Genomic DNA, 14,079 nt, shown 5'->3' with positions numbered 1-14,079 from the left:
CAGGTCTTCTCACAGAATCACAAGTGAAATAATTAACTCCACCTGCGGACCTTATAATATGTGTCTGTGAGTAATTAGTACACTTGTGCACCTCCTGGGTTACCAGCAAAACATGTACTGTGTGGGGTAATGAGGACCGAGTTCCCTGACCACTGATCTATATGGACGAACGCATTGATACACAAGGATAGGTGTTCACTATAGCATAAAGGTCCAGGAGATTGCAAACTTCTGTGCTGGATAATTTTGTCATACTGCGAGATTGGCCTGGGGTCAGGAGATTGTAAAGTGAAGAACGGGAACATATGTGTGAATATAAGTGGATTCTACAGTCAGGAAGTAATTTATGAAGTTTTATGAAGGTTAGCATACTAAAGGACGCTAGCGATCCTGTCATGTTTGATGTTCATGTGACTGGGAGTTCACATAATGAACATACACACTGAGCGAAACAGCATATTGGCCTGACCTTGCTCCAGTGAGTATGTGGCTTTAGAAGTTTAAGGGCTATTTCACACGCTCCGGCTCCTGCCGGGCGGCGAAATCCCACACAGCCAGGAAGCCGTGCCGCACACAGAAGTTGTCAATGGAGGGGATGGCCACAGCCCGGCAGCCATCCCTTCCAGTGGTGGGATCCGCCCCGTGTGAACGGACACATTTGTGTCCATTATTACCTACGATGTGCTTCCTGGCCGTGCAGGGTTTTGCAGTCCGGCAGGAGCCGGAGCGTGTGAAATAGCCCTTAGGAGCCTTGACAATGCATGTGTAGACTTGCAAAAGTATTTCTGCACGTATTATACTGTGTGTGTGTGTGTGTGTGTGTGTGTGTGTGTGTGTGTATAGTATAGTATAATATAATATATATATATATATATATATATATATATATATATATATATATTCTTGCTTAGTGTGTTAACCGTTTTATATTGTGCACTGGTCAGATAAAGATTAAAGCGAAATCGTAATGAATATAATTGCTGGCTTTTATTTCCTAGTGTTATGGTGAAGTATTATGGGAAAGCTTCTCATGCAGCCGCGTACCCATGGGAAGGAGTTAATGCATTAGATGCTGCTGTTCTTGCATACAACAATCTTTCTGTCTTAAGGCAGCAAATGAAACCCTCATGGAGAACTCATGGTGAGAACTGTACTTTTTAAACGGTTTTTCTTTGTGTATTTCTGAAAAAGATTGCTATTTGTAGTTTGTACACACCTAACTCTACTTTGTTAGAATAATTTGTTACTATCACAGATGTGCCCACATACATCTATCTCCCATGGGATAGAAGTTGCTTTATACATAATGTATGCTTTCCGTGTGACTGTATCTGTTGTGCTGTAAGCAATCTTTGCATTACTGTATATCTAAACCTTGCTGTGGGAGCCTTCATTGAGGAGCCATGCTAAGAAACTCTCCTCGCACTAATGTAGGGTACACACCAGAACGACCATGATAGTGCGACGATCGTGAAACTATTTCCTGAAATCATACAATGGTCGCACGATTGGATTGGAATACATGATCTGCACCCAATTAAATGTAGATCACAAATCTTTAGTGCAGCAGGTAAAATCTCCAAAGCAACCAAAAGACCGGTAGGGATACGCATAGGACAGGAATCGCATTGAAAACATGTACAATTCTGCTCTTTTTACATAGAATTAGTCGTTTGACTCGTCGAAATTGGGGAAATTGAGCCCAAATCATTCTGGTGTGTGTACTCAGCATAAGTTGTTCAGCTGTATTGGCATACAAGCACAGCTGCCTGCCTTCTCTCCTTCATAATCCAGGGGGTAAACGGGGACTGAGATTAAAGACTCCGTGGTCTCACTCTATGTCCTCCACTCTTGTATAAATCAAGAAAGCGATATGGGCAAATGAAATGGTCCATTTAATTTGACCCAACAGATCAAGTAAGAGTGGAGTTTTTGAGCGGAAACCTTGTAATGGTTAGAACAGTGTGACTGCACAACAAATGTAGATTTGCATGGATTCCCTGCAAATACAGGAACTTTCAGATGATATTAAGAATAATTCTTCGAGGAAAGTTGCAGTTGTATTCCTCTACAGCAGGGGTGGGGAACCTTTTTTGTGCCAAGGTCCATTTGTAATGGGTAGAAATCCTTTGGGATCATATATAAAAATGCCACTAACAAATGTTCCTGCTGCAGCCGTCCCACGCTCTGGCGGCTGCTGCTGACTAGAACTCCCAGTCTCCAGCTGCTGCTGAATAAGAGGCATCTCGCGAGAACTCAGGAGGTTCCCCACCCCTGCTATACAGTGACTTGAACTATGAACATTTTTTTTTTGTCATAGGTAATGCTACATTTTCTATAAGAATGGATACAGAATACAATGAACAACTTGCTTTGCTTGTGTCTGAGAACACAATTATTGAATTGTAACAATTTGTACATTGTGTCTGGATTCTGTTTCTATCCTTTTTAATGATTGCTTTTGTTTCCAGCACTTGGACGTACTTATTGCTAAATATTGATAACTGCTACAAGACTTTAACTGTTCTATTTTTGCTTCTAGGCGTCATAAAAAATGGTGGAGTTAAGCCTAACATCATTCCATCATACACTGAATTAGAATTTTATTTGCGAGCACCATCACGCAAAGAACTCTCCATTTTACATGAAAAGGCCAGTGCCTGCTTTCATGCTGCAGCTACGGCTACTGGATGCAAGGTAAGTCATGAGATCTTCGTGTGTGGGAGGAACCTGTCTTGACACCATTCTACTAAATAATTATTATTCAGACAAATGTTTACTGATCTATCAACACCTGGAAAATGCTTCTTGATCTACATTTACTGAGAAGTGACACAATTCTCAGGCTGTACATTGTCAGCACTAAATCCAGAAAGGATCTTTTTAGATATGCACCACATAGATAACACATACTGGGGCAGATGTATTAAGCCTTAACAAGAGATAAATGCAAGGGTGATAAGGAGAGATAAACGTCCAGCCAATCAGCTCCTTACTGACTTTTTTCAAACACAGCCTGTAACATGGCAGTTAGCAGGTGATTGGCTGGATGTTTATCTATCTTTATCACCCTTGTATTTATCTCTTGTTAAGGCTTAATACATCTGCCCCATTGAGCCTGATTCAGACCCAGTCGCGGGGCTGTGAATAGGCAGCTCTGCTAATTATCAAACGACTGCGCACGGTGCACAGACAATCATAATAACAATAATGTTGTTATTTGTGTTATTGTTCATTACCTTTCCACTTCATTAGCGAAATGCAGCTGGAAAATTAAAAATTAATAATAATTTTTTTTTACTAAAAATCACCATCTCCTTTTGTTTGTCCTCCTCATGGTGCATATCTTTCATTAATAGTAAAGGTGCCCACACACTAGAAAGATCTGCGATCATAAGATGTGCGCATAAATTAGCCTTCAAATCTTTTGTCCGATCTGGACAAAAGATTTCAGGCAAGCGCACATCTTTACCAAAGATTTTTCTTAAGATCCCGTGTGCGTTCCTATGGATCTTTTGTTAAATCTTCTGATCTTTTGTGCAGCACGTAAGATCAGAAGTTTTAGCAAAAGATCCACGTGAGCGAGCATCGGCCGATTTCCGACCGATTATCGGTAAATATCGGCCGATTTATCGAAAATCGGCCCAAAAATCGTTCTAGTGTGTGTGGGCACCTTTACACGTATAAGGAACCTGTTACATTTCCGCATGTTTTGACTATTCAGCATTGGCGCCCCGATCTCAAGCTCCTAAAAAGACGGCCTTCGCTCCTGCAGTTCAGAGTGTAATAAGGAATCCATTAGGATACCTCCACCTCTTCTATGTGTGCATGCGGGAACCAAGTTCACATGCAGTATGTGCACTTCTACTGCCTATCTCTGTAAGCTTCCACTGTTACTAATTAGCAGCAAAAGTGATTTCAGCGCAATACTAAATTGCAGTAGTGCATTCATTGGCCTTTGAGAATCACAGTGATTATATATTCCTTAGCACCATCATACGTTTATAATGAATAGGTTCCTAAGACGGGTGTGTACTTGTTTTGTGAACATCAAATATTGACATGTACATTATAGTAACTATAGTATTGCATGTTCTAGAATTGTAACTTCTAATGATGTTTCCTTTTCAGGTAGAGTTGTGTCCTGTTGGACATGAATACTTTAATGTGCTTGAAAACAAAAGTCTAGCAAAGGCATATACAGAGAATGGCAAAAAACTGGGAATGCAGTTTACAACAGATCAATTGGTTTTAAATGCTCTTACAGGTAATTTTGTATAAGTTTGTAACCCTTTTCAGTCTATTTTGTTAAAACGGAGAAGTAGAAATGTAGTAAAGTGGGATTTTTCTTCCTTTTTTAAAGCCAATGAAAATGGCTTCAAAATGGCAAAAAATTGTTGCCTACTTGGTACCGCTCTATTTCTAGCGGGTGCTGGACGGGGTCCCGACAGTGAATTACCCGACATCGGGATCCCGACTGTCAAAACGCAGATAGCCGGGTTCCCAACGACCACCTGCTATTTTCCCTCGTGTGGGTCCACCACCCCCATAGAGGGGGAATAGAATATGTGGCTAGCGTAGAGAGCGCAGCAAGCCCGCATGCTATCTGGGTCCGGTCAGTCGGGATCCTGATGTCGGGCTATTGACTGTCGGACCCCTGTACCACACCCATTTCTAGCAAATTTCCATCGTTTCAATGTGCCCACCAATTGCGGTGCGGTTTCCAGCAGGTGCATTACATGTAAAATATCATTGCGATGGATGGGAAAAGCTTGATTTCAGAGAACATTAGGAATATTTTGATATTTGGACACCCTTCTGAGATGATATGAACTCTGTTTGGGAATGAATAGGTACATTGCTGCTAGAATTGTGTTTGCATTTGTACTTAAACAAAGCCTTCACTGTCAACTGCCCCGCGGTTAATAGTAGAACCTAGCACACACTGTGTACTTTTCCCACCTGCTCTTTACACACATTTAGCAGACTGTTATATGCAGATTGGTTCATATGATGACTATCATTACATGTGCAGACGCCACAGAAACAATGCACCTTTTCATTGTATTAGTTTGATTTTGAGAAGCTCTTGCATACACAATATACGTATTTTGCTTTCATGGGATATTTGGACTATACAGTAGTATAGGATCTTGGACCCAATGTACTGTGTAATTGTGGGGAATACCATTATACTTTGTTCTGTATTAGCTAATCTTACCCTGTGTGATTTATTCACATTATTACTACTATGCAATGTTTATTGCATTTTACATGATTCTTAAGTATTTTTTTTCTGATCTGTCACAGTGGGTTATTTCAAATTTTTTTACAACTATAAGAGTTCCTCTATAAAGGGTTTTAATTTCTTATGACCACATAAATCAGACAATTAGTGTCTGGAGACAGCTCTGGCCTATTGAATCGTTCAAAGGGCATTGTAAAAGGTATTATGAAATAGGTTGTTATTTTTTTACACTGATGTTTCCTCTACCTCCCCCATGGCAGCCATTACATATGGGTTCTTCCCTGATTGGGTAGCTTTGGAAAGGAAAAAAAGACTCCTCCTGTATAAAAGGCTCCTCCTTCTCCCTTCTTGTGTCTTTTTTTTTTCCTTTCCCTAAAACGGGTAGCAGAGAGGTGGTGGCTTACCCTGTGAAGTGTTGGCCGTTCTTCCCCCTTACCTTCCGGGGTTCCAGGGGGGAGACAAGGTGCTGGGTCCCAGTACTAGCCTCAACAGGCCGCATGCCGTCCTCAGGTGTGGGCGGCTACAGGCGGTGGCATCCTAGGTGGCCGGCGGGAGCGGCCATCTGCCCGGGTGCATCAGCAGGTGAAGCCGGGCGGGCGTCTACACTCGCGGCAAGGAAACTGGAGCCGCGAGTGAGGTGGCATGCACACGCGTGGCGCCGGAGGATGATGTCAGGCGCAGCAGCGTCTGCTGTGGGCGTGGCAATGACGGAGGGCGCGTGCACGGAGGGCGCGGCTGGCGTGACGCGGCCGGCCACGATTGAAGGGTTGCCGGCGCGCGGGTATATGAAGACAGCTGCAGTGTGCACTATGCCACCAATGGAGGAGGACTTATATTGCTCCCAGGCTGTGAGGTCAGGATTGCCGGAAAGCTGCAGATCCATTTTTGTCTGGAAGCAGCGCTAGTTACCACTGTGTGGTAAGTGCATATAATCACCCTGTTTATTAGGGTTATGGTTGTTATGTCTGGCACTATGGTATCATGTCTTTTTAGACTTTAAGTACCTAAGATGGAGGAGGAAAAGAGGCAGGCCTTGCAAAAGTCAGGGTAAGCCACCATGAAGATAAGTTTGTTATTTGATACTGTTGGATGGAATAGTGAAACAAAAATACATATGTATTATGCAGGTCTGACAACAGTAAGGATAAAGGAGAAGGAAAAGCCAAGCATAGGAAGCAGCATGTTGCTAAATGCTTAATGTGTAACAAGGCTTTGCCAGACAAACGTGGGCAGCGTCTGTGATGCCTGTAGAGTCCCACGGATACCGTTGTCACAAATGTCTAGATTGGTGGACATTCTTAAAACGGCCCTCACTGGCACTTTTGTGACAAAGGAGGACCTAGTAAAGGCAACGGGGAAAAGAAGCCGCTCCAGGATGAGCGAAGGGTCAGCAGAGTCTGGAGATGAGGCTGGAGTTTCTACGGCAGAGGCCATGGATGAACCAGAGGATCCACCGGTGGATAAGTCAGAGAGTGAATTCAGCATGGATATGGTTGAGAATTTGCTAGCCTTGATACACAAGGCACTTAACATAGAGGATGCACCGGAGGAGTTAAAGTTACAGGAGTTGCTATTTAGAGACAAAAAAAAAAGAGAAGTAAAACATTTCCCTTATCACAGTCATTGATGGATATGGTTCTGGATGAGTGGAAACATCCGGATAAGAGGACGGTAGTCCCAGTAAAGATGGGGAATATGTATCCGTTCCAGAAGGATCTGATATCCACATGTGATGAGCTGCCGAAAGTAGACGCAGCAATTGCTAGACTTTCAAAAAAGACAACCCTCCCATTGGAGGACGCAAATAATTTTAAGGACCCAATGGATCGCCGAATTGAGCTAGGTTTAAGAAAACAACACCTGATAATGGGAGCAGCATTGAGGCCGGCGGCAGCTATGGCCATCACATCAAGGGTGACGAGAGAGTGGTGCAACCAGCTAGAGGCGTATATGCTGGATGGCATAAGGAGGTCCGACTTGCTGAAGACAGTGCAGAATGTACAGTTGGCTATCGAATTCCTGTGCGAGGCTTCGTTCGATGCCATGAGGCTGGCGGCTAGAGCCGGTGCGACAGCAGCAGTGACCAGACGGGCCCTATGGCTCAAACCGTGGGCAGCTGATGTCCAATCAAAAAACAAGTTATTAACCCTTCCTTTTCAGGGGGATTACTTGTTTGGCACCCAGCTGGACCAGATTATAACGAAGATTTCAGGAGGCAAATCCGTGTGGTTGCCTCAAGAGAAACCGAACAGGAAAGTGTCAGGAAATAGAAACTTCAAATTTCAGTCTCAAGAATTCAGAGAGGCAAGAGGCAAGAAGTTATAGGCCAGGTAGGGGATACAGAAGAGGTACCTGGCTGTCAAGGGCGAATTTTCGTACCCAAAGGGGTAGAGAGAATAAATTTGCCACAAAGCAGAATCCGCAATGACGCCGAACCCCAGGCGGTCGGGGCCAGGCTGCTGAAATTCCGGAGCGCCTGGGAAGTATCCACCTCAGACAGGTGGGTGCTAGAGATCATACGACACGGTTACAAAATAGAGTTCAAAAGGCGTCCAGGGGCATATTTCACAGAGTCTCCGATACCAAGGGACCCAGTAGAGAAGGAAGCGTTACCATCCAGTCTGAAAGAAATGATACAACAAGTAGTGGTGAAGACACCACAGTCACAAATAGGAGACGGATGGTATTCGTGGTTTTTCGTGGTCCAAAAACCATCGGGGGGATTCAAGACGATACTAGACCTTCGAAAGTTGAATCAGTTCGTCGAAGTAAAATCGTTCAGGATGGAGTCGGTAAGAAGCATATTACCAGATCTCAAAGAAAATGCCTACATGACCTCTATAGACCTCAAGGATGCCTATCTTCACGTACCCATATGTTCCAGTCACCAAAAATATCTGAGGTTCTCGTTTCAAGGAGTAAGTTACCAATTTACAGCACTTCTGTTCGGCCTAGCGACATCACCAAGAACTTTCACCAAGGTGATAGTCGCAAAATTAAGGCAAAAGGGAATAGTGATATGGCCGTACTTAGACAATTTACTAATTATGGCAGAGACAAGAGAGCTGGCGGCAAAACACACCGAGGAGGTCTTACAATATCTGGCGATACACGGCTGGCTGATAAACAGGAAAAAGAGTCAGCTAGAACCCTCGACCAGGGTAAAGTACCTAGGGGTTATATTAGACACTCAGGGTCTAAGAGTCGCCCTGACACCGGAGAGACAAGCAAAGATAATTCAGTCGATAAGATCCTTGCTAGAGAAGTCGGTGGTGTCAGCAGAGATGTGTGAGAGTATTGGGGCTCATGGCCTCGGCACTAGAGACATTGCAGTGGGCGAGGTTTCATACAAGGAAACTGCAAAGGTGCTTCTTGACCCAATGGAATGGCAACAACAAGGATCTGACACAAAAAATTCGGCTGACGCAAAGGGCCAAGGAGGACCTGAGATGGTGGTCGAACAAAATCAGGTTGCAAGCAGGAAGGTCGTTCGCCCCAGTAGAGCAGGTGGTAGTCACCACAGATGCCAGCGGAGCCGGTTGGGGGGCAGTGTGCAAGGATCAAACGACCCAGAGGATCTGGTCAGAACAAGAAAAGAGAATGCATTCGAACCTCAAGGAGATGAGGGCGGTGGTGTATGCATGCAGAGTCAGGAAAAAGTAAAAAGCAAGGAGCTGATAATCAGGTCAGACAATCAGGCCGTTGTTTCATACATAAACAAGGAGGCACGCTGGGGTGGGGGCGTGGCCACGGCAGGGCGCGAGTGAGAGCGTGTGTCTGAACCTCCCTGTGCCATGAACTAAGGAGCTCTCTCCCATGCACATCCACATACCACTCCAAGAAAAAAGCGTGAGCCTGAGCCTGTGGATGCGGTGAACCCTGGTGGAGGAGTACAGCACGTGGATCCCTCGATTCGGCGGTGCTGGGCGCCGGCAGAAGAGACTGGTGAGAAAGCACCTGGATCAGCGGGGAGAGAAAGGCGCTGCCACACAGAGATACAGGAGCCGCGTCATCAATAGCGTCATCCCTGAGCTCCCGGCGCCAGCGAGTGACGCGCTGGGAGAGAGAGGTCCCGAGCACAGGCTGTGTCTCGGAGATCCCGGAGCCAACACACGCAGCTGCAGCACAGAGTACCCGGCGCTAACAAGCGACGCGCGGGGAGAGAGAGGCCCTGAGGACAGCGTGCAAGGCACAGCAGAGCGGCAGCCCGGGCCCCCCGCTGTAGAGAAAGAGGGCGCAAGGTGCGGCGTGGCATAAGTGGCACTGATATCCCAGGCTCCAGCCCCATGTGAGAGCCCAAAAAAGGAGTTGAGCATCTTTTGGGAAATATACTGGTGAAGACGGTCGGCTGCAAGGTGGCCTATAGAGCCCGCAGGAACCCAGGCTGCATGCTGTAAACCAGGAGAAATTGACCTGCCAACAGCGACAAAGGTATTTTTGAACTGTACCCTTTTGCACTAATCAATATATATCAGAACTAGTATATTGAGAATCAAGCAATGAAGGTTGGCTGAGAAAGGCCCTCGCCCATACTGGTCATAAAATTTGCGGTGCAACCAGAACTTTTGAACAGTAAGTTATTACGAATTAATAATAATGGGGAAAGCCAGCCAAAATACAGCTACAGCACGATTAGAAAAATTTGCCAGGCACCAGACTGGTAACAGTTCCCAGGCCAGTACACCGCACACTACTCCAGTGAAGGAGAATAAAAACCCTCCATCTCAAGAAGTCACCCTACAACAACTGCTAGAGGCCATTAACTCTAGTGAGTCGCGTATGGTGGAACAAACCAACAAAATACAAAGTGACCTAATGCTGCTGAGAGATGACGTACGTAAAATCAGAGATCGAGTGGCCGAAGTGGAGAATAGGGTATCGGCAGTAGAAGATACAGTAGCGCCACTCCAGAGCCAGGTCAAAAAAATGACAGGCCAAATGCAGGATATGCAGCGCAAAATGGTCGACATTGAGGGGCGGCTCAGGCGTAATAACCTGCGTTTCATTGGCTTTGACGAAGGAGCAGAAGGAAACACACCAGAAAAATTTATTGAAGAGTGGGTGATACAAGCCCTGGGTAATAAGTCACTTACGGGACAGTTCGCAGTGGAAAGGGCGCATCGCATCCCCGGGCGACCCCCAATCCCTGGAGGCCCCCCGCGTACCCTCATTGCGAAGCTGCTGCACTTTAAAGACAGAGACACTATTTTAAGACTGGCAAGAGAAAAAAAAGATCTCTCATTTAATGGAAAATGTGTGTCAGTATATCCAGACTTCGCGATGGAGGTCCAGAAAGACCGAGCCAGGTTTCGTGAAGTGAAAGCAAGACTCAGGGAAATTGGTTTGCCTTATACAATGATCTTTCCGGCTAAGCTGAGGGTGGTGGTCGACGGCAGGACTCAGTTCTTCCAAACACCCAGTGAGGTTGCACACTGGCTCGACCAAAACCATCAGGGCAAAAAACAGATATGATAGCTGGAGATTAATGACATTGCATGAATGTCTTGTAGCTTTAAAGTAAAATTGAACCGGTTGATTAATTGTAGTAGTCTTACATTAGGAGTGGTGGGATGTGCGGGGGGGAGGGGGATGGGTAAAATTCACGACAAGTTTTTGTTGATTTAATCCGGCACAGGGAGGGTAAAGGCGGACCCTGATAGTGGCTTTATAGTAACAAAGCCAGAGGAATAAGATAGGGTTAGTTAGAAAGGGTTTGGATAAAGTATGCCTAGGGGTATAGGTCATACAGGGTGGGAAGGGAGGGAGGGTATTTGTTTTGTCATGTCAATGTCTAGGTCTATGTTTGATATACACTTGTTGAAATTAAAGATCAAAGATGCAGTAATGTTGGGAATAAGTAACCCTAAACCTCCCTATATGCCAGCCTGGAATTGGTGGAAGGAAGTTTCCAATGGTTAAGATCATGACATGGAACATTAGGGGCCTGAATGATAAGTGCAAAAGGGCACTAGTGTTTAAACAGTGCAAAAAATATAATGCAGAGGTGATTTGTCTCCAGGAGACACATATGTGTAAAGAAAGAGCCCCTGCTTTAAAACGCCCTTGGATATCACACTCCTTCCACTCTTTCTTTACAGCAAGCTCTAGGGGGGTTTCGGTCATGATTAGAAAATCCCTGATGTTTGAATTGCATGCATGTAAAATCGATCCGGGAGGTAGATACGTGTTCTTAAACTGCAGTTTAGAAAGAACACGTGTCTGTCTATTAGCAGTGTACATCCCCCCCCCCCCTTTTCACTTGAGGTCCTGAAGGCCGCAGTAGAATTTGTTTCCTCCTTTCCTGATAACCCGGTGATATGTACGGGGGACTTCAACAATGTGCTATATCCACGGTTGGATAGATGGCATAAAGATGTGAAATATGATGTGGGATCGAGAAATCGTTTTGCCGAATTTGTTACTGAAATAGGGTGGGCAGACCCATGGCGGCTAAGATACCCAAAGCGCCAGCAATATTCATGCCATTCGCTATCCCACAGCACATTTTCTAGATTAGATATGATCTTGGTCTCCGAAAATTTTCTGCATAAAGTCACTCATATTGAATATAATGCCAGAGGGATCTCGGACCACTCCCCCCTGATTGCCCATCTGGATTTGAAGATCTCGACAGGGCTTATACCCTGGAAATTACAACCATATTGGGTGGAACAGATGGGCACTCAGGAGGAAGTGGGTAAAGTGGTGTGTGATTTCTTTGAGTCTAACGCGGAAACAGCAAGTTGGGGTATAGTGTGGGACGCTGGCAAAGCATATCTGAGGGGTATATTTATTAAGAAAATTGCATTTTTAAAGAAAGAACACAGGCAACGCCGGGAGGAATTGGAGGATAAAGTATTAGATCTAGAAACCCAATACCTTAGACAACCTACAGATGATACCAAAGAGAGATGGGCAAATGCAGAAAAGGAGTGGGTGGAGTACCTGAAAGACATAACCTGTCGTAGGATGAAGTATGGTTCATATAAGTGGTATTTTGAATCAGACCGGGCAGGTAAATTGATGTCGTATTTAATCAAACAAGAAAAACCACCAAATAATATTCCTCGGATAAGGCTAGAATCTGGTGAAATATCCCTAGATCCCGGAAAAATAGGAGCGGAATTTATGAATTATTTTAATGAACTATATAAATCCAAACTTGTTTATGATGATGTAGAGATACAAAATTTTTTGAATAAAATAGAACTACCCCGCCTTAATGATCAATCCAGAGCCTTCTTAGACGGCCCGATCGAGCTAGAGGAAATAACGGAGGCTATTAAATCTTTAAAAGCGGGCAAGGCACCCGGTTTAGATGGATTCCCTGCAGAATTTTATCAAAAATTCTCTAGCGAGATAGCCCCTTATCTGTATAAATTGTTCCTGGGGATGAGAGAGGAGAGGGGGACACCCCCATCTATGATGGAGGCATCAATAATAATGCTACTAAAGAATGGGAAGGATCCGTTACAGATAGATTCTTATAGACCTATCTCACTCATAACAGCCGACGCAAAAATTTATGCAAAGATCCTCGCTAACCGTCTAAATAAGGTACTGGACCAGATAATACATAGAGATCAAACTGGATTCATGGCGAACAAATCTACCATGATAAATTTGCGGAGGGTCTTTGCATATATACAACATGTGAGATGGCGTTCCACGGAGTCAATTATTGCGTCATTTGATACCAACAAAGCTTTTGACTCCGTGGAATGGAGGTTTCTATGGGCTGTATTAAGAGCGTTCGGAGTGGGTGAGGGCTTTATTAAACTCGCTTCCTTACTATATCAAAACCCTACAGCTCGAATACTGATTAATGGTCAGCTTTCCACTCCCTTCTCTCTGTCTAGGGGTACACGTCAGGGATGTCCGCTGTCTCCGCTATTATTTGCGGTCGCGGTGGAACCCCTGGCGTGTATGCTAAGAACGGCGCTAAGGGTCGGGATTGAGAACTACATGATATCCTTATATGCGGATGATCTATTGGTGGGTATGGAGCAGCCGCAGAAATATCTCCCGATAGTGATAGAGTTAATACAAACATATGGCGAGTACTCGGGATTATTAATAAACTGGGCCAAATCAAATATACTACAACTGGGGGGGCGGGGCATCTTGCATATACCTAGAGACGTACCGCTGAAGAGAGTAGATAAATTTCGTTATTTGGGGATAGTTCTGACGAACTCTGCCGAGAGCTATGTATATGACAACATAGACCCCCTGTATGAGGAGGTGAGGACAAAATTGCGGTGTTGGGGTAGTTTACCAATAGTACAAATAGGGCGGATCAATCTTATTAAAATGGCTATATTGCCTAAATTCTTATATGTAATTCAAAACTCCCCGGTATACTTGAAAGAAGAGGTGTTTAAAAAAATCAATGGCCTGATAAGCTCTTTTGTGTGGCGAAATAAAAAGCCAAGGATCGGGATAGAAACACTCAGTCGAGATAGAGATAAGGGAGGCTTAGCCCTCCCTGATCTCAAGTTATACTATATCGCAACACAACTGCTACATATCAGCACTTGGATGCGGGGTGATGAAGAGTTGTTAGAAATGAAGAATCTCATAGAATTAACAGACCCTGGCATAACTCCATTTCAAAGGTTGATGGTGAGGGAGTCACACAGAAACCTTCCCCCCCTAGTAAGCCAGGCCATCAGAGTCTGGAGGTGGGCAAACAAGCTAATGGGATACACTGGCATAGACCCAGACACCGCAATCTTGTCCATAAACACAATTAGGGCCTTGGAGGAATCACAGGGAAAGGGTATTTGGAAAAGATATGGGATAACAACCCTTGGACAGGTGTTCCAAGG

At 44.7% G+C, this 14,079-nt stretch overlaps 1 protein-coding gene across 1 annotated transcript in view; it reads left to right on the top strand.

The window, feature by feature from the left end:
* Window positions 1-14,079, top strand: part of PM20D2 (peptidase M20 domain containing 2) — a 37,410-nt gene that overhangs the window by 13,941 nt on the left and 9,390 nt on the right. The window contains exons 3-5 of the mRNA XM_083177064.1: window positions 999-1,141; window positions 2,543-2,697; window positions 4,132-4,267. Coding sequence (XP_083033190.1) covers window positions 999-1,141; window positions 2,543-2,697; window positions 4,132-4,267 — 434 coding nt within the window. The remainder of the gene's footprint in view (window positions 1-998; window positions 1,142-2,542; window positions 2,698-4,131; window positions 4,268-14,079) is intronic.

The sequence above is a fragment of the Crinia signifera genome, chromosome 3 (genome assembly GCF_055691185.1).
Source record: "Crinia signifera chromosome 3, ASM5569118v1, whole genome shotgun sequence".
Taxonomy (NCBI): domain Eukaryota; kingdom Metazoa; phylum Chordata; class Amphibia; order Anura; family Myobatrachidae; genus Crinia; species Crinia signifera.
This window is presented reverse-complemented; position numbering and strand designations above follow the sequence as displayed.